Raw genomic sequence first — 20,924 nt, 5'->3', positions numbered from 1 at the left:
GACGGCCTCTTTCAGTATAAGGTGTTGCCTTTTGGCTTACATGGAGCTCCCGCCACATTCCAAAGAATGATGGATAAAATTTTAAAACCACATGCTCGGTATGCTGCCGCCTACCTGGATGATGTGGTAATCCATAGTGAAGATTGGCAATCCCACCTTCCAAAGGTCCAAGCTGTGCTTGACGCAGTCCGGTCTGCTGGACTAACTGCTAACCCCGCTAAATGCACTATTGGTCTGGAGGAGGCCAAGTATCTGGGATATTCTATTGGCAGAGGTTTACTCAAACCCCAAACACTCAAAGTGGAGGCGATACAAAATTGGCCAAGACCAGTTACAAAAAAAACAAGTAAGGACTTTTTTGGGGTTAATTGGGTACTATAGAAGGTTTATTCCCAATTTTGCAACTAAGGCAACCCCACTAACTGACCTCACAAAAGCAAGAGGACCGCTAATGGTAAAGTGGTCCCCCGAAACCGAACAGGCCTTTAGAAGCCTGAAAGAAGCTCTCTGTGCCCAACCAGTGTTGGTCACACCTGACTTCTCCAAAGAGTTCGTAGTCCAAACCGACGCATCTGAGGTTGGGCTGGGGGCGGTACTCTCCCAGGAGTCTCAAGGTGAGGAGCACCCCATCCTTTATTTAAGTAGGAAACTAAAACCCCAGGAGAAAAATTACTCCATAGTAGAGAAAGAGTGTCTCGCAATAAAGTGGGCTGTAGAGACGCTCAAATACTACCTGTTGGGGAGAAAATTCCGGTTGGTCACAGATCATGCACCCCTTACCTGGATGTGTCAAAACAGGGAAAAGAATGCTAGAGTGACCAGGTGGTTCCTAAGCCTACAACCCTTTAAATTTTCTGTGGAACACAGGTCAGGGCACAAACATGGCAATGCTGACGGGTTGTCAAGGATGCACTCCCTAATATCCATGGTCGCTCATCCCTCGAGGTCTGAGCTGGGGGGGAGGATATGTGACAGAAACCAGGGGATGGTAATAAATTCCGTATATAGGGCTCCCAGGATACTAGACAGTTTCTATCCTGTTTGGCCTGGGAGTGCAGCCTTATAATACATACACTCCATCCCACAGTTTGGCAAGCGCTGGAACTGAGGGATGAGAGATCCAGACCAGAGTTTGTCTGCTGCCTGATTTCTGTCACCTGTCATGCTAATTAGGAATCAGGTATGAAAGACTGATTTCCTGTTTGCTCTGGGCTCCCCACAAGAGCCAGGAGGCTGGAAGGCTGCTGAACTACAGAGGGGAGAAGCCTCTTCCCCAAACAGGTTCAATCTTTCTGTTCATTTGTGTAAGACTGCAAAAGTACCGTGTTTTGATGTTGGAAGTGGAAAAGCCACTTCCAACCCTGAGTCAGGGATATCTAAGTTAAGTTATCGCTCAGGTGAGCAGCTTTTGTTTTGATCTGTTTTCTGTTGTATGCACTGTGGCAGTCTCAGTGCCTGGGACTGAATAAACCAGGCATAGCCTGTTTAAAGGAACAGTACGTGACGCCTCATCATTTAACCTACCCTAAAAGACCGTGTTCTAAACAGTCCCGGACAAACTACGGAGTCCCGGAGTAAGCCGTTTGTCACAATATATATATATATATATATAAAAGTGCATATATATATATATATATGTGTGTGTGTGTGTATATATATGTGTATGTGTATATATATATATATATATATGTTTATATATGTTTATATATATATATATGTGTGTGTGTGTGTGTGTGTGTATATATATGTGTATGTGTATATATATATATATATATATGTATATATATGTATATATATATGTGTGTGTGTGTGTGTGTGTGTGTGTGTGTGTGTGTGTGTGTGTGTGTGTGTGTATATATGTGTAAATATATATATATATATATATATATGTGTGTGTGTATATATATATATATATGTGTGTGTGTGTATATATATATATATATATATATATATATATATATATATATATATATATATATATATATATTCCACTTGGTTGTTTAACCCTCAGCTTGATAAAGACTGCTTATAACATTGATAGTGTTTATTGCTAAATAAACCACTTTTTTGCAAGACCGTGTGTCTAGATGCTTTCCTCCTTCTTTGTGACTACTTTGGGGTAGTGCAGGATCTTCCCCACTTCCACGTGCACCGGCAATTTACCTTGATTGCTGTTATAATTGTGTGCCTGTTATCCTCTCTGCGTTCTCTTGCGCATACATTTACAGTGATTACACACACATCACTTTACATTACAGAACAATGCTAGCATACTAAACTGGAGGAATTGCTAACACAGGGAGTACAGTTTTTACAGACAATGTCTTGATACATAAGTGTTTTTACATTCCCTCCCCAGACATTAAATACATTTAGCTGTATTAAATATTACTGGGGCAACCAGGTTGCACGGTTTTAGGGGTAACCAGCTGGACTTTTACCTTTATTTGGTGAGGCCACATCTTCCCCCTCAAGATTAGGGCTCTGGGGCAACCACCCCATCAGGTGGCTCCCCTAGCCTGAAAATCCTTGAGGTCCATATGTCACTGGGGTTTTCCTGCCAGGGGAGAACATTGGTGCGGCCATACCCACTGCCCTTAGCAAAGTCCAAGTTCTGAAGGGCACGGCTTCAGCTTAACAATGTCCCATTCTCCCCCGACACCATCCATACCCAATTTAGGGGATTGTGCCAGCACCTAGAGCCGCCACTTTGTCAACTGTCTGGGACACTACCCTGGCTCTTCCTTCTCCTAAAGTGGCCCTGCATCTCCTCTATCTCCCTCTCCATACTCCGTTCCCCCTCCACAGAGACCCTGTACGTGGTCCTGTGGAGGGGTCTATGATCCCGGCTTCTCCGGAACCAGGACCTGCTCTCTCTCCACTACTTCTCGCCTCTGCTCCCGCTCGGGAGCTGTGAACTGGGGACCTATCTCCCCCTGCTCCATGGAGCCTCCTTCCTTGGCTACTACCAGGGCATCGGGCAGGGCCTGGCTCTCCTGACCTCCGTGCGGCGGGTTGTATACTACCAATGCCGCAATCCAACTCCCAGCCTCTCGCTGGAAATGCACACTTAATCCCGGTGGCTGTTTCTGGGGAGTTCTCACACTTTCCCCCGCCCACCTTCCTGCTAGCTGGCAGACATCCCAGGCGCAGCCGCACGCCGCTGCCTCTGGGGCTGCGTCTAGCATGCAGAATGGTTGCACTAGCTGGGCTCTGGTGTGTGCAACCCCCTGATGCCCCTTCAGCAGGATCTCCTTAGCCCCCTGTAAACTCTGTTCCCCTTCCGCCGAGACCCTGTAGGTGGTCCGGTGGAGGGGTCTGTGAACCCCGGTGTCGACCGGGAGATCAGGTGGCTGGGTCCTGCCCGGCTTGTCTGGAGCCAGGACCGGGTTTATCTTTCCGACCTCTCACTTCCACTCCTGATGGGGAGTTGTGAGCTGGGGACCGACCCCCCCCTGCTCCACTGAGCCTTTCTGCCTAGCCTCTCCTAGCACATCGGGGAGAGCCTGTCTCTCCAGATCTCCCAGCGGCGAGCTGCATACAGCTAATGCCACCGACTCACTCACAGCCTTGTTCTGTAAGGGCTTATATACCCTTGGTGACAGTCTCCCAGGAGCCCTCACACTGTCCCTGGCTTGCCCACTTGCTGGCAGACATCCAAGGTGCGGTCGAACGCGATACCTCCTTGGATGCCTCCAGTCCGCAGAACGGTGGCACCAGCTGGGCTCTGGTGCGAGCGACCCCCTGGTGCTCTGTCAGCAGGATCTCCTGAGTCCCCTGTAAGCTCTGTTCTCTATACACCCAGGGACTCACTAACTGGTCCCTCTCTGTCCATAATCTGGCCAGAGCAACCGGGGCTGGTTCCCAGTACAAAAGCACACAGGGTCCGGGTAATTGATCGGGCATGATCTTGGAGGAAGACTCAGCCGTCCGAGGTCTCATGCCCTCCAAATCAGGGTCTATCTACACCATCTACCAGGACCGCTCACTGAGCTGCGCCTGTTCGCCCTCTGTCACTAAGTCAGGGGAATGGTCAACAGGGATGTCAGGACAGAGGTTAGGCTGAGTCTGGCTTACCTGCCTGGTCTCCTCAGTGACCCTGGAACATGATGGCTCCAAATGCAGTGGAGCGGCGATCACTGCTGTTGGCTCCAAAACTGGGGAGCATGAAACACTGTGATGGATGGCTGCACCACCGCTTGGGCAACTGCCCAACTATGGCTCCCGGTGACTAGAGTCACAGGAGCATCCTCTCCTGGTAGCTTCACTGGCATCCCCATCCATGGGAGCTGGTGTTCTGGACTGACAATATAAGGCTGCCCCAGAAGTACCACAGCACTGGGGTCCCCCAGGCCAACCGCCTGCCGATTGCCTGGGACCCCTGTACACAAAAATCTTCTGTGGACAGCCTGGTCCTGCAGCCCGATGGCTGCACTCTGCTGCCCGCCGACGAGCTCCATAGCTGCATCGCTGTCAGCAGCTGTAGGGACTGCTGGCTGGATTCCCTCCTTGAACTCCTACACGGCCACTTGCTGTTCCCTGGCTGGGGCTAGTCTCTCATAGGCTTTCAGCCCTGTAGCTGTGGAACATTGCCCTGGGTTGGGGTTACTTGAATGGGATATACCGGTCTCCCCGGGAGCACCGGTCCTCGTGGGCATCCTCTGCTGTCTTGGCTGCATCTTCTCCAGCCATCTGTTGACTCCACCATGGCTCAGTGGCTTGGGGAAAGTCAGCGCTTGGGGAGGTACTGCTAGCCGGCATAGTAATGGATGTTAATACCCACTTTTCTATCTGTGCCTTTGGGCACAAACTGCCCTCCACCATCTTGGTGAACGCGAGGTAGGGCACCCCATGGTGCCCTCCTCAGACATCACGGTGGCTCTCTCAGCCACGGGGAATGCTTGGACCTCAGGCACTCTTGAGGGGTTTAAGACCCGATTCTTTGGCTGTGTCTTTTGGGACACACAGCCCTCCACCACCTTGGTGGATGGGAGGCAGGGCACCAGCGTGGTGCCCTCCTCAGCCATCATGGTGGCTCTCTCAGCCAATGGGAGTGCTCAGATCACCGGCACTCTTGCAGGGGTTTAGACCCGCTTCTCTGACAGAGCCCGCGAGGGTGCACAGTCCGCAGCCACTGGAGCAGCTACGGGGAAGAGCACTCCGGCACAGGGGGGTTGCAGGGCTCTCTCAAGAGCCTGTATGCGCTCAGGCATGGACGCTCCTGGTCCCAGTGCGGCTATCAGAGCCAGAAAATCAATTGCCGTGGTAGGAACGGATACTGGAGCAAGCCGTGGGGCTTGGTCTCCGGGCACTTAGCTCCACCGGTAGTGGCAACTACTGCATCAGCACACTCAGCCATGCTGGATCCGAGCCACTCAAGGTCCTCTTCAAGGACCCTCTTGGGTTGGCTGTCTGTGAACAGCCCATACCTCTTGCACTGGGCAACAAACGCAAATCGGTCCCAGGTCCGGTAACGCCATCATAGATTTTGTTTGACTAGTACAAGGGGAACCGAAAAGTGAAGTATGCAAACTGTGCACAGTGTATTTGGAATTACTATTGAGCTAAATCCTTCCCGCAAGAAGTTTCAGCACTGAGCCCTAGTTATCCCACCTCTGCCACCAGAAAAAAGCCTGTCACTGGAGACCAGTACTTTTAACACTGAAAACCTTCTGGGATCACTATCACCAAGCACAGTACAAAGTAATTGAATAAACAGGGTTTATTCTTGCAGAACCAGCAAATACACAACATATACAGAAATTACATACACTCACCACACTGGGGACCTGGGGGGGGGGGGGAGTCTCTAGCCTCCACTAGATGCAGGGACCCGTTTCAAATAGGTATACCCTGTCTGCTTCTCTTCCAGGACATCAGCGTGCTGAATACACAGCAGCCACTCTGACATATATCTCCAGCTGGTCACAGTCAAGATCCAAACCCCTTCACAGAATGTCTTTCAGAATATATTCCACTTGGTTGTTTGTTGTTTAGCCCTCAGCTTGATAAAGACTGCTTATAACATTGGGTGTGTTTATTGCTAAATAAACCATTTTTTTTGCAAGACCATGTGCCTGGATGCTTTCCTCCTTCTTTGTGACTACTTTGGGGTAGTGCAGGATCTTCCCCACTTCCACATGCACTGGCAATTTACCTTGATTGCTGTTATAATTGTGTGCCTGTTATCCTCTCTGCGTTCTCTTGCGCACACATTTACAGTGATTACACACACATCACTTTACATTACAGAACAATGCTAGCATACTAAACTGGGGGAATTGTTAACACAGGGAATAAAGTTTTTACAGACAATGTCTTGATACATAAGTGTTTTTACATTCCCTCCCCAGACATTAAATACGTTTAGCTGTAAAAAATATTACTGGGGCAGCCAGGTTGCACGGTTTTAGGGGTTACTAGCTTGGCTTTTACCTTTATTTGGTGAGGCCAGCAACCCCTACCGTCACAGGGTGGTTTTGGGCAGGGCCTCAGTTGAACAGGAGTTTTCCGCACCTCACCCCCCCAACGAATGCTCAATCACTGGATTGGGACTAGGGACCACCAAATAACATTTAAGGCCCAAAAGAGGTCGGGGGGAGGCAAGGATGTAACCCCCCCCCCCCCCGGGTAGCCAACTCAGGAGGTCCGTTTGGGAGATTTTTCACTGATTTTATCATTATTACATACTGTATTTGTATTTTATACCACCTACTTTTTAAAGTGGTTTTATCGCTTTTCACTTTTGTTCAACTGACATTTTTGTCTGTTTTTAGAAAATAAATAAGGCTGAAGAATTTTGGCTCAGAAGGGGTGGGGGTGGGGGGGGGGGGGTAGCAGACACTCCAAAAACTAAATATGGGGGTTCACGAGTAAACATAGTTTCATGAATGATTAACTTCAAAATAGATAATATATTGAAGGGTATGATATCACTAGTGCTTACAATGAGTGACCGTTGCTGAAAGTCAGCGAGACTTGACAGTTCTGCACATTTTCTAGAGTACATGGAATTCTGAGGATAATACTCTAAACTAATCAAAGGAGACACAGTGGCCACTGTTCAATATGCTGTGAAAACATTCCCTAGCCTAGAAAGCATTAACCCTGTTCAAAGGAATGAGCCTGAAAACTTCACTGACAAGAAGAAAAAAAACGCTTTAGAGCATGTTAACTAAGGGGCATTGTGATTTAGACTATTTCGCCTATTTTTATAATTAATTACATTATTTGTTATTGTCCTGCAGTACATTTCACATCAATATCCCTATACATATTTTTTTTTTCTTTTGTAATAGTATTCTTTTAGATTTAGACATGGTTTGGGTGTTTTAGAGCATAACATCCTTAAACAAGTTTAGTATAATTTTAGTATTATTAACTGTCCTCATAACAAGTGTCCAGTAAACATTTTTGAGGATTTTTTTTCTTTCCAAGGCCTTTCCACAATGCAATAGTGTACTGCATTTATTTGGAGTGTCACAGACTGCAATGGGTTTCAGGCTGAATGGGATAATAGCCATAAAATCCCTTCTTAAGTACTAAGATCTTCTTTGTCAGCAGGACTTAAAGAAGTTAGTGACATATACAGTAGAAAGGGCAGTGCTATTGTTTTGTGTACTGGTTGGCAAACACGAGCTGTGGTGAACAAAAATCAGACCCTTGATTAATTCTGGGGATGGGTGCTGCTCATTCTGTTTTACCTGCATCCCAGGATTCTCATACTTCCTAACTTTTCTTGCTTGGAGTAAATATTCTGTCGAGACATGCTGAAGTTTAAACAAAGGAACAAACCATCCCCCTTGTCCTATTACAGGGATGCATCAGGGGGACCCCGTGGGGTAAATGAGGACAGAATGCGGCTGGGTAGAGACTCCAGTTTCCAGTGGAACTCAGAAACCAACTACATTTACTACATTGAAGAAGATGATGGTGATGTAGAGGAACAGAAGTGGGCAGAAAAAGAAGAAAAAAGGCTGGATGGATGGAAAAAGCAATGTCTTGCAGCACAGCAGGACCGTGGGCACTTTGAGGAGGAACAAGACAGCCACCTGTTCTCCCCATCCTATTTTAACAATCCACGGAAAGACTCATTGCACATCAATGTGGGGGGAACCAGCTACCACATTTCCTACATGGTAGCAGCCAGCCACCCCAAGACTCGCATAGGTCGGTTGGCTACGTACACTGACCGTCAGCGCAAATTAGACCTGTGTGATGATTACAATCCACTGGAGGATGTCTACTTCTTTGACCGGGATCCAGCTATGTTCCATCACATCTACAACTTCTACCGTACTGGGGTGTTGTGGGTGAGGGATGAGTTGTGCGCCCGCAGCTTCTTGGAAGAGATCAACTATTGGGGAGTAAGAATAAAGCACACTCCCCGCTGCTGCCGCATTTCCTTCGAAGAGAGGCAGGATGAGCTGAATGAACAGCTGAAGATACAGCGAGAGCTAAGGGCCGAGATGGAGACAGAGGAGAATGAGGAGCTTTTCCGGGGGATGCGCTATGGGCACCTGCGACGTTGCATCTGGAACCTGATGGAGAAACCTTTCTCCTCGGTCACAGCCAAGGCCATGGCAGTGGCATCAAGTTTCTTCGTCCTCATATCAGTAGTGGCCATGACACTTAACACAGTAGAAGACATGCAGTACAAAAATGCTTCAGGGCTCCCCAGTGGAAGGCCCTATCTGGATCATGTGGAAACTGTGTGTATTGCCTTCTTCACTCTGGAGTACCTGCTACGCCTCATCTCCACCCCGGTCCCACGCCACTTTTTGCGCAGTGTCCTCAATGCCGTCGACATGATTGCCATCTTACCGCTCTACCTCCAACTGCTTCTCGAGAGGTTTGCTGATGAGAACCAGAGGGGAACAGGGTCCATCCATGATCAAGAGATTGAGGCTGTGGGACGGGTCGGAAAAGTCGGGCAAGTGCTGAGGATCATGAGGCTCATGCGCATCTTCCGAATCTTGAAGTTGGCGCGTCACTCCACAGGGCTTAGGGCCTTTGGATTCACCCTCCGCCAGTGCTACCAGCAAGTAGGGTGCCTTCTTCTCTTCATCGCCATGGGCATTTTCTCCTTTTCTGCCATGGTCTACACAGTCGAGCATGACGTCACTGGCACCAACTTTACCAGCATTCCCCATGCCTGGTGGTGGGCAGCTGTAAGTGTTGGCTTAGTTTCCCCTAAGTGTATATTAATGCAACATATTTTACTTGATTTGCTACCTATTCTGCACACCTACAGATCAGTTACAATGATATCCACATGCTAACCATGTATCTATCTATCGTATTTCCTCGATTGTAAGACGCCATCGATTGTAAGACGCACCCTCTATTTGGCCCTTAAAATCAAGGAAAATTACTTTTTCACTTACCATGTTTCAGGAGAGGTCCCATGTCAGCGGAGGATGAAGCGGGCGGTGGTGGCAGGAGAGGTCCCACGTCAGCAGATGGTTGAAGATGGACAGTGTGCGGTGGCAGGACAGGTCTCAAGTCTGCAGGTGAATGAAGATAAGACAGCGGGTGTGCGGTGGCGGCAGGAGATCATAATAGCAGCAGAGCTGAGCAGGAGCAGAGCGGCATAGGGGAACGACTGGGGAGAAGCGCACTGTAACCGGAAGTCAGACACTGGTCAACTTCCGGTGTTACAGATTGCACCTCCCCAGTCGTTCCCCTATGCTGCTTTTCTCAACTCTCCTGCTATTATGATCTCCTGCCACGCTGCCACGGCATGCACGCCCGCAGTCTTATCTTCATTCACCTGCAGACTTGGCACCTTTCCTGCCGCTACCGCACTCCCACCGCTGTCCATCTTCAACCATCTGCAGACGTGGGACCTCTTCTGCCGCCGCCAGCTTCGTCCTCTGCTGATATGGGACCTCTCCTGAAACATGGTAAGTGAAATAGGGGGTTAGTACTGTAGGCACTTTTTTTTTTCTTTTAATTTTTTTAATACATCGATTCTAAGACGCACCCCGATTTCAAACATGTGAAAATCGGAAAAAAGGTGCGTCTTAGAATCGAGGAAATAGGGTAATAAAAGAAGTAGATTGTTACACCAAAAAATATATTTTGGAGAGATAAAGGATAATTTTATTTTTCTGATGTTTTATATTTTGATCATTATTTTCCCCCCATTTTCTTTCATTTGTTATTTCTGCCTTGCCACAGAATAAGCTTTACAGAGAATGTAAATGAACCTAAGCAAATTTGCTTTAAAAGTTCCTAGACCAGACACGAAAATAAGGTTATGGTTGATTAAGAAAATGGCACAAACACTCTTTTCTTATTTTATTATTAAATGTTTATTCTGCATTACAACTGTTTTCATCATTTAGCTATTAGACAGTGAGTGCTGGTACTTACGTAGATTTGTAAACACTCTTTTATGCTGTGTATAATAAGGATACAAAACCTTCAGGTATACATACATCCCACATTGGATTCCCAAGCTTTTACCAGTCTCTAAAATGTCACAGTATTTAAACTGACGATATTCAGTATCTAGGAATGAACATGAAACTGACTACTTGTGTTATGTTTTTGCTGCCACAATTGCCTTTAAATAGCAATCAATTAGAGAGGGTTGGGGTTTCTTACAATGCATCTGATCTCAGACACACGATTAGAGAGAGTTGGGGTTCCTTACAATGCATCGGCAATGCAAATGTGTGTTACCCTTTCCTATCCTGTCCTTATCGGAGAGCTAATACAATAGGGAGAACAGAGGGAGTTTTGTCTGTGCAAACTCTTGTTGAACACAGTGACATCACACAAAGGAAGTAGGCAGAGGAAATCAAACAACTCTCAGGTCTGAGATCATCATGTTTACAAAGTAACTTAAAATGAAACTAATTATAGGTGTCCGAGTTTGGTTAAGAAAAGGACTCAATCACCCAGATGTAACCCCTTTAAAAATGTCCCTTCCAATAATACTTTAGTCTTAAGAGGGATTGTCCCTTCAAATATCTTAAACGCTCAAAGATGCAAGATGACTATTTGAGACTTTCCCAGCAATAAAGGGGTCAATAGTGCAAATGCCAAAGTGACAGAGCAAGTTATTGCAATATATATGAGCATTTATTTCACTAATTTTGCAAGAAGATATGGTCCATCTATTTGCCAGAGATAGCTGTCTCCAGGATACCAACATCTGTTACATTTCACCAAAACTGTCCATTTCTGTTAGTGACTGAGACTCCATTAACATGTACAGTGTGAGTCTGATGATGCTAAAATCAGTGAGACTGACTCACAGTGAGAGTCACAAACAATGTGTGAGAAAAGACAAGTGATTATCAACTTGAGCTAATTATTAGATTCAAAAACTAATGCAAAGGACAACTCCTGCTCAGCCAGAAATGAGAAGTTAATGATACTGGATCAAGGTGCATGCAGGATAGTAGTAGGTCAGGAACAGGGAAAAACAAGCTCTGAAATTGATGCACCTGTGATCAGTGTAAATTAATGAATTAAAAGTACTATCTTTAATAAGTATGTCATTTAAAAAAATCCAGTAAGGTGAAGTGGAACTGAATTGGTAAACAACTAACAATATATACAACATTAATAGATTAAAATGGATCCGCAGCCAGTCCTGCCAATTACAATAAATAATTGGGCAATGGAAACCTAAGCTAGTGGGCTATATAGTACTATACTAATGTTCACTAAGGTAAGTGACACCTAATAAGATCAATAAATATAGCCACAAGATTGTAGCAGATTACCAAGTCTCCTATAGACTATAGAGAATAATGTTGATAGAGTTAAAGAAGCCAGTAGGTCAAGATGGTTAATTTGACAATAGTAACCCTTGGTATACAGACCTTGGACAGCTACTAACGTAGGTAGGGGGTAACCTGTAGCAAAAATCCTACTCTCTCTGTGTGAGCAGTCAGTGAAGTCAGGGAGGAGGATAAGTTTGATAAAAAATATACCTCCTATGTTCACTTAAGAGTAGTTAAAAGGTTAATAGTGCACTGCTTCAGGGATAGTGAGTAGTTAATAACCCCATAGAAGCACTTTATATAACAAGAATGTATAGCTATAATTGTAGCAAAGGGACATGTTATTTAGTAAGTGTCCTAATAGTATAAAGAATTCATTTAACTGTCACTCCAGATTAGAGATTCTGCGAGTGAACGGCTACACTAGTTAGCAGAGTGCCCATTCCAAGCCCTGACTCAAATCAACAACCAGATATTATGTTTAAAAGAAAGGCTGGAATATAGTCTGCGAGTCCACTGCTTGCAGACTATACCCATACTTATTAAAAGATATTACTTTTAATTCAATCATTTACAATGATCACGAGTGCATCAATTGCAGAGCTTGTTTTCCCCTGTTTCTGATCTTCTATTATCCTGCATGCACCATGATCCACTATCATGAACCGTTAATTTCTGGCTGAATAGGAATTGTCCCTTGCATTAGTTTTTGGTTCTAATAATTAACTCAAGTTGGTAATCACGTCAGCCCTCGCTGATTTTGAGTCAGTCTCACAGATTTTAGCATCATCAGCCTCACACTGTATATTTTAATGGCATCTCAGTCACTAACAGAAATTGCCAGTTTTGGTAAAATGTAACAGATTTTGGTATCCTGGAGACTGTCATCTCTGGGTAATGGGTGGACCATATCTTCTTGCTAAATTAGTTCAATCCTCATATATTTTGCAATAACTTGCTCTGTCACTTTGGCATTTGCACTATTGACCCCTTTATTGCTGGGTAAGTCTCAACTAGTCATTATTAGATTCAAACGGTTTCCATTAAAATGCATGTGGAATTCAGTTTTGACAGGTTGTAATAATCCATTTGACATTGTGCATTTTGTCTAATGGTGCAGCCTGAACACTTTACTCAAAGCGGCACATAATTATAAAAACATGTCAAATGAAAAGGGGGCTGACCAGCTTGAGATGTGCTTTTCTACCATCAATGTCTATTTATTCCAGTGTCCAATTAAGGTGACTGCAAATAACCCATGAAAACAAAGCAACAATGGATACTGTGCACGTGGCCTGTGGTAGCAATTACACCGTAGATACAGTACATGGGTATAATCAGCCGCTTCTCTTTACCGCAAAGTCATTATCCCACCACCTGGGTCATTAACCTCTATCCATTATCTCCCTCTATTGCTCTTATTCACTGTTGCTTAGAATCTACTGCTGGAGCTCTCACAAAAAAACAGCTCTCAGCACAGCTTAAAATCAAACTGCAAGTGGCCCCAGACAGGTTTTACTTTAACATGACAAATTACCCCAGATTTGCTTCTTCCTAAAACACTTTCCGAAATATCTTACGCTCAAGAAATATTTGTTATGCTTTTCGTCCAGCCCTTTTCCGTGCGCATATACTGTATGTAAAGCGCACTCAGATTCAGGAGACTTTACAGTCTGTCCTTATGTACAGTTTATAAAACAGGTATGGGAGTTACCGTCTGAGTGTGTAAATCCGTAGCAGAGCTGATGAACCTGAGGGAAAGAGAGCAGCTGGCAAACAACTGTACACACAGCTTTAAACTACATACTATCCTATCTTAGGGCTGTTATATAGTGTGTGCGGCCGTGCATGCGCGTGCCTGTTTGAAGGCACGTGCACGTGCAGCATGCTTTTTGTGTGTATGCTGTGAGCTGTGATGGTACTGTGTGTTTGTATGTGTGTGTATGTATATATATGTGTGTGTGTGTGTGTGTATGCGTTGAAGCAAGGGAGCAAGCCGACTGAGGTAACCACCCCAGGAGACGCTCCCTAGCTGAGTAGCAGAAACAACCCGGCAATCATTTGGCAAGCTGAGTTTCATCTTTTTCTCAAACACCATAGGCTAACTTGGAGGTTAACGTATAAGACTATACCAATTCACTTGGCACAACGGCATTAGTCCTCTATCAAGCAGACAAAACTTTTGTTTTTCATTGCTGTTCACCCATATCTTTTATATTTGTACTGTGTGATTTTTATATTTTTCATTTTTTCAGTTCACCATAAATTATCCTATTCTTGCTAAACCATTGCTTTTTTTTTTTCTTTTTGTGTGTGTGTAATTTTTTATTTAAAAAAAAAAAAAAAACACTAGTAAAAATAAAATATTTATTAAATTTGTCCAGACACACAAATACATACACACATGTACTGTATACATATATATATATATATATATATATATATATATATATATAGATAGGTTCCTTACCGAGTAGATACACACACACATATACATACATTCAGCGCCGGTAGCGGCGCAAAAAGATTATTTTCCTTCTCTTCCCCGCTGTCTGTCGGCTCCCCGCTCCCTTCCGTGCACGCGCGCGGCCCTTGTATAGAAGGGCTGACTAACCACAGCCATCTATAAATGCCGTGCGCGCGCATGGCGTAGCACGCGGCCGCACTATATAACAGCCCTAAAGGATCACATGTCAATGTCTTTACTCACTGTGTTTTTTTCTTTCTTTCTGGCCTTAGATTCTTTATTTTCCTTTCCTAATACGTTACACTTTTTGACTAAGATATATAGCCCTGTAGGAGCACTGTACACCAATTCTTTTCCAGACACAAGTCCATGTCTCAAAGAGATTACAATCTGTTTTGCCTGCAGTATAAGGAGATAAGTACCCATATTTACCAAGTGGTGCTACTCTATAAGACACCTTCCGGAGTCCGATGGCATCCTGTGGCCCACTCACTTTATTGGGCTGCAACGTGTCTTCGTGGCTCATGACACAGGCACTGCTTAGCAAATATGGGAGAAACTTTCCCAAGGTTTGTAGAAGCTGACACTCGGATTTCAAGTTCAATAGCACAGTACTTCTCCCTCTTCAGAAATCTCCATTACAGAATACTGATCTTCTACTCCACTTTCTTCACTCCACCAGTGCATGGGCCCATATTAAATAAGGGTGCTATGCCATGAGACACCTTCCAGCGTGGGGTGGGCAATATCCCTAAAAAAGAACATCTTCGCATACTATATTTTCTTTCCTCCTGTCCTTGCCATATAATATCCGCTAGGACAGGTGGTATTTTGTATACAGTCCAATTATTGAGTCTAAACCATGTCTTCAATGTAGAGGTGATGTACAGTAGGCATATAAATATAGGTGTAGTGTTACTCATTCAAATATATTTTTACCCTGCTGGACATTGGAAAGGGCCTTTTTAGAAAAATAATTGTTGCTCCAGAACAGGCCTGCACAACACGCGGCCTGCGGGCCGCATGCGGCCCGCTGCACTCATTGTGCGGCCCACGGCAGCTTTCCCCATCATCCTCCCTCCCGAGTCCGCTTTCCCCGTCCTCCTCCCTCCCGAGCCCGCTTTCCCCCCCACGAGTCCGCTTTCACCGCGCCCGGGAGCCCGCTCTCCCCCTCCTCCTCCCCCTCGAGCCTGCTCCTGCTCTCATGACTGCACGCTCTATGCGTGTGGCACTTCCTGTGCCCGCTGCTTGCGTGCGTGCTGTCCTGCCTGCTCTGCCACAAGGTGAGGTGCTGGGGAGGGGGGGGGGTGAGGTGCTGGAGGGGGGGGGGTGAGGTGCTGGGGAGGGGGGGGGGGAAGGTGAGGTGCTGGGGAGGGGGGGGAAGGTGAGGTGCTGTGGAGGGGGGGGAAGGTGAGGTGCTGGGGAGGGGGGGGTGAGGTGCAGGGGGGTCATTGGATGTGCAGGGGGGGTCATTGGAGGTGCAGGGGAGGGTCATTCGAGGTTCAGGGGAGGGTCATTGGAGGTGCAGGGGGGGTGATTGGATGTGCAGGAGGGGGTGATTGGAGGTGCAGGGGGGAGAGTGATGTGAGGTGCAAGGGGGGTGATTGGAGGTGCATGGGGGGTGATTTGAGGTGCATGGGGGTGATTTGAGGTGCAGGGGGGAGAGTGATGTGAGGTGCAGGGGGGGAGAGTGATGTGAGGTGCAGGGGGGGAGAGTGATGTGAGGTGCAGGGAGGAGAGTGATGTGAGTTGCAGGGGGGGAGAGTGATGTGAGGTGCAGGGGGGAGAGTGATGTGAGGTGCAGGGGGAGAGTGATGAGGTGCAGGGGGGAGAGTGATGTGAGGTGCATGGGGTGATTTGAGGTGCAGGGGGGAGAGTGATGTGAGGTGCAGGGGGGAGAGTGATGTGAGGTGCAAGGGGGGTGATTGGAGGTGCATGGGGGGTGATTTGAGGTGCGTGGGGGTGATTTGAGGTGCAGGGGGGGAGAGTGATGTGAGGTGCAGGGGGGAGAGTGATGTGAGGTGCAGGGGGGAGAGTGATGTGAGGTGCAGGGGGGGAGAGTGATGTGAGGTGCAGGGGGGAGAGTGATGTGAGGTGCAGGGGGAGAGTGATGAGGTGCAGGGGGGAGAGTGATGTGAGGTGCATGGGGTGATTTGAGGTGCAGGGGGGAGAGTGATGTGAGGTGCAGGGGGGAGAGTGATGTGAGGTGCAAGGGGGGTGATTGGAGGTGCATGGGGGGTGATTTGAGGTGCGTGGGGGTGATTTGAGGTGCAGGGGGGAGAGTGATGTGAGGTGCAGGGGGAGAGTGATGTGAGGTGCAGGGGGGAGAGTGATGTGAGGAGCAGGGGGGAGAGTGATGTGAGGTGCAGGGGGGAGAGTGATGTGAGGTGCATGGGGTGATTTGAGGTGCAGGGGGGAGAGTTATGTGAGGTGCAGGGGGGAGAGGGATGTGAGGTGCAGGGGGGGGGTGGGATGTGTATGGTGTGCAGGGGGTTATTGTGTGTTTGATGTGGATGGGGAGTATTATGTGTGTGGGTGAGGGGGAGAGATGGGGGTTTGAGAGATAGATGGGGAGTATCGCAAAGGTTGATAGTGAGGGGTTCTGGGGGAGATATGAGGATGATGATGAAGAATGAGGATGTGAGATGCTGGGGGAGGTATATGAGGATAATGATGATGAGAGGTGCAGGAGGAGAGATGATGAGGTGCAAGTGATGATGTTGATGATGATGATGTTGATGGATGATTTTACCTGTGCGGCCCAAATTTTTTTTCCTTGGAGCAGTTCGGCCCTTTTCATTTTACGAGTTGTGCAGGCCTGCTCTAGAAACATAAAATGATTTTTTTTTTTTTTTTAAATGTATCCCATTTAAAAAAAAAAGAAAGTACAAACATGTAAGTTTTTTTTTAAAGGGAGGGAGGGAGGGATACTCCATATCTATTGCTATAGTCACTTTAATCTCCACCACAATACACGTCCAAACTAATGTTTTTGACACAGAAGCATATCTACTACTACTTTTAGCATAATACATATTCTGCAACTGAAAAATACCTTGAAGCAGCAGTCCAAGCTGCCGTTTCAAAAAACAAAAAAAAATCCCCTTTAATAGGTGCATCAATACAATCCACACAATGATAAGTAATTAGCTAATTTGCCGATCGATCCATTCTCCTGTGATCGATCAGTGAAAATTCAGCTCGGGGGTTCACTAAATGCCTGTTAGGACCAAAGATGCAACGTTCTGTGGGGAAGATCATGTGACCAGGCAGTCACTAGAAACAATTTGTGCACTGCTATAGAAAGGGCAGGGCTCATAAAGGGGTGAACCAGAGCCTGTTTCAGAAGAGGAAGGGGATGTGACTTTGTAATTGGTTGCTATAGAAACAAAAATGCTTGTTACATGATAACATTAAAAGTGTCATTCAGAGTTTTTTTTATTTGTATTGCTACAAGTATTTTCTCATTGTACAGAACAGACATGTAGGATATTGCTTGGTCTGCTGCTTTAAAGCGAATAACCATAACGTTTTGTGAAATCTTCACAAACTTTTTGTACAGTCACTTTTTGTGGCTTGCATGACAAGCGTCCATATGAATTTGGTTTGGAAGTAGGTCAGGAAACTCCTGCTGTTCTAACAAGAGAAAATACATTGGGAAATGAAATGGGGACCACCGATACAAACACCCCACTGCATAGCTAATTAACAGAGCTGTTGTCATTTATCTGCAGGTCAGCATCTCAACTGTAGGGTATGGAGACACGTATCCAGAAACCCACCTTGGACGTCTGTTTGCTTTCCTCTGCATCGCTTTTGGGATCATTCTAAATGGGATGCCCATCTCCATCCTATATAATAAGTTTTCAGATTATTACAGCAAACTGAAGTCTTACGAATATACGACCATACGGAAGAAGAGAGGAAAAGTTAACTTGACGGGGAGAGCCATGAAGAAGATGTCCGAGTGTTGTTCAGGAGAGTCAATGCAACACTTCCCAGGGCACAGGCACTAAGGAGTGGTTCAAGCACCACTGCTGTGAAGAAGGGTGTATAGGCAATGGAAATGCTGAAAATTGCAAGGCCAATTAATCAGTACTTGTACAATATGGAAAAGTCTATAATATGTAAGGTAGACAATTATGGACCAATGCACAAATAGCTCATCTTCAGGTGTGTCAAAAAAACTCCAATATGGTAGAGCTCATTGCAGCTCCAGTTACCCATGAAACATTTTTTATCAAAGATCAAGTAGATCACTACTTCCATTTTACACACAATACGATTATTATGAGTGGCAGTATTGACAAAAACCTCCACCGTACAGGCGCAGAAAAGACAAGGGACATATGAGTGTAACTATGTGTTTCACAGGTCCCCAAAATGTACTTCTTTCACCCTATTGTCACATCATACAGAAATTTAACTGCAGGCAAGGATTCTGGGTAATCACATACATAGGTGCACACTGAGCAGGTAAGCACAGCACATCTCATTTTAAACTCGGATGTTTCCCTTGATCATTTCCCTGTTGTATGGCACAGCTTATATAGCCAGGTTATTACCAAGACTCTCTTTCACCAGTTTAACCACAATCTGACAAGGCGGTGCATAAAGCAGACTCAGATATGCAGGCACACACATGGGTTATTTGTCTGAGCTAAAAATACTATTAATACAGTACTACACTATAATACTATACAGTCAAAAACTCCAACTTGATGGAACAAAAAGTTAGCGCGTGCACTGAAAGTAGTGTGAAATGTAGTCTGTCATACACACATTAACATTTGGGAAGCACGCTTAAAAATAAATGAAAGGACCTACAGATGTAGCAGGAGTTGTAGCACCCGCTGGCACTCGGTAGCTCTTTCCCTTTTTCACACGCGGCTAATGATTTAGAATAGCAGTTGCTCCCACTAGCGCGGTGTGTATGTCCCAATACAACGTGTCTGCAGGAGCAATAACGGCTGCTACATCTGTATTCACCAAGGAGCGCATGAATATTTGGCGCTGATATCACTCAAACATTTGTAATCTAGAACTGTGTCTATGTAATAAACCACATTTTTGTCATGCGCACGTGAATCATCAAATGTTATAGGTTGCAATGTTAATCGGCGCATATTGCGTTGGAGTGACATGTCTGTGTGCCTGTCAAACGTGATTAAATAATATGTATCAAGCATCTTCTTGTTGGTACATCAGACAATCCCACATAAATACATACATTTTCTGTCAACTTTTTCCTGGCATAAAAACATACTTGGATATATTTTGCCGAGGCGCATAGTTAAGTGTTTATATGTATCAAACATCACAAATATGGTGCGCAATTGATGCAGGTACTTAAACATGGATACAGAAATCATGAATCAAAATATGAGAGAAACATTACCAAATCTGTTTTAAGACAGTTTTCAAGTGATGTTGTATACTCCTATGGTATGTGAATATGTATTATAGTGTACAATGCATATCTAGGTATATTTGTGTATGATGAAATTCAGCACTGGAGATGTGTGAAACTGTCCCACATGTGTTCACAGCATTTTTTGCCATCGTTGAACGTTTTTGTATGTTAGCAAATATTTCCCAAAGCCTCAGAGAGCTAAAAAAAAATATGTGAAATTACTCTTTGGCAAAAATGTGTGAAATTAGGAATTGGCAACATTTTGCAAGACCTTTAAATAGGACTTTTGCAAGAGAGAGGAGAATCCTGTTTAATGGAGTACCCGTTAACTTATACTCCTCCCAAAATACTGATGTATGCAGCACGTGGAGAGATACCTGAAAAACATGGGACATATCCCGTTTTTGCATATTTAATTTTGCTTCCCAGGTATCTCTCCACGTGTTGTATAGATGAGGGATGTGGGAGCTATGTCAATGGGTTTTCTCCCTTGCTATTGAACACCATGACGTACAATACAGTTTCAGATAAATGTTTACAGCTTTGTAACTTGGGATCCTTGGTTCCGACATGCTGGTATATCGCCGTACCTAGATTAAAAATACTCTGGACACTGTGATGTATACTATGTTAAAACTGATGTGTAATATATTGTATATGTACAAATGCTCTATTCCCTCCCTCCTCCCCTGCCTTCCCTCCCTCCCCCTGTGATTGTACCCAAATCGATGAATGGATGTACCCCACTCCTTTATCTTTTGTATATACCCCCCACACCTCCATTAACGTTGCAAAATGATTAATAAAAAAATTTAAGTTTACCATTTTGGAAGGCGAGTGCGTCTTTTCTGCACAACAATCCAAGACGCAAATATAAATTGAAAACATTGTGTTGATATGAAGGCGTCTATTTATCTCCTGGCTGCAAACCTGGGGAACACCAGTGCAAAAAACAGCATCATATTTATTTAAAAAAAGAAATACCCTTGAAAACAATGGAATTTTTATTTTGATAAATCTGGAGCCTTGGACGTCTGTTTGCTTTCCTCTGCATCGCCTGAAAACTTTAGTAAATATTCTGCATGGGCCCCTAATTGTCCCCCATGTATCCGTAGTGCGGGGCCTACTACATGCGGCCTGCGAGTCCCATGCCAACCGACACTATCCTGCCTGAAGACCGGGCCGCCACCCCCCATAAGTGCAGCCTCTACAGACCTCAACATCGCGGACACAACCGTGGGCCCGTGCATCCTAATCAATGCTCCTGGGGCCCCGAATGGCCCAGAGCCAGTGCGAACAGCGA

At 45.5% G+C, this 20,924-nt stretch overlaps 1 protein-coding gene across 1 annotated transcript; it reads left to right on the top strand.

Moving 5' to 3' along the window:
* Positions 1 to 7,598: 7,598 nt before the first annotated feature.
* Positions 7,599 to 20,443, top strand: KCNV2 (potassium voltage-gated channel modifier subfamily V member 2). The gene is made up of 2 exons (XM_075597163.1): positions 7,599 to 9,170; positions 17,943 to 20,443. The coding sequence occupies exons 1-2, from the start codon at positions 7,767 to 7,769 to the stop codon at positions 18,222 to 18,224; spliced, it is 1,686 nt and encodes a 561-aa protein (XP_075453278.1). The 5' UTR covers positions 7,599 to 7,766; the 3' UTR covers positions 18,225 to 20,443.
* The last annotated feature ends 481 nt before the right edge of the window (positions 20,444 to 20,924 follow it).

The sequence above is a fragment of the Ascaphus truei genome, chromosome 1 (assembly GCF_040206685.1).
Source record: "Ascaphus truei isolate aAscTru1 chromosome 1, aAscTru1.hap1, whole genome shotgun sequence".
NCBI classification, from domain to species: Eukaryota; Metazoa; Chordata; class Amphibia; order Anura; family Ascaphidae; genus Ascaphus; species Ascaphus truei.
The sequence above is the reverse complement of the archived record's forward strand: the minus strand, read 5'-3'. Positions and strand labels throughout refer to the sequence as shown.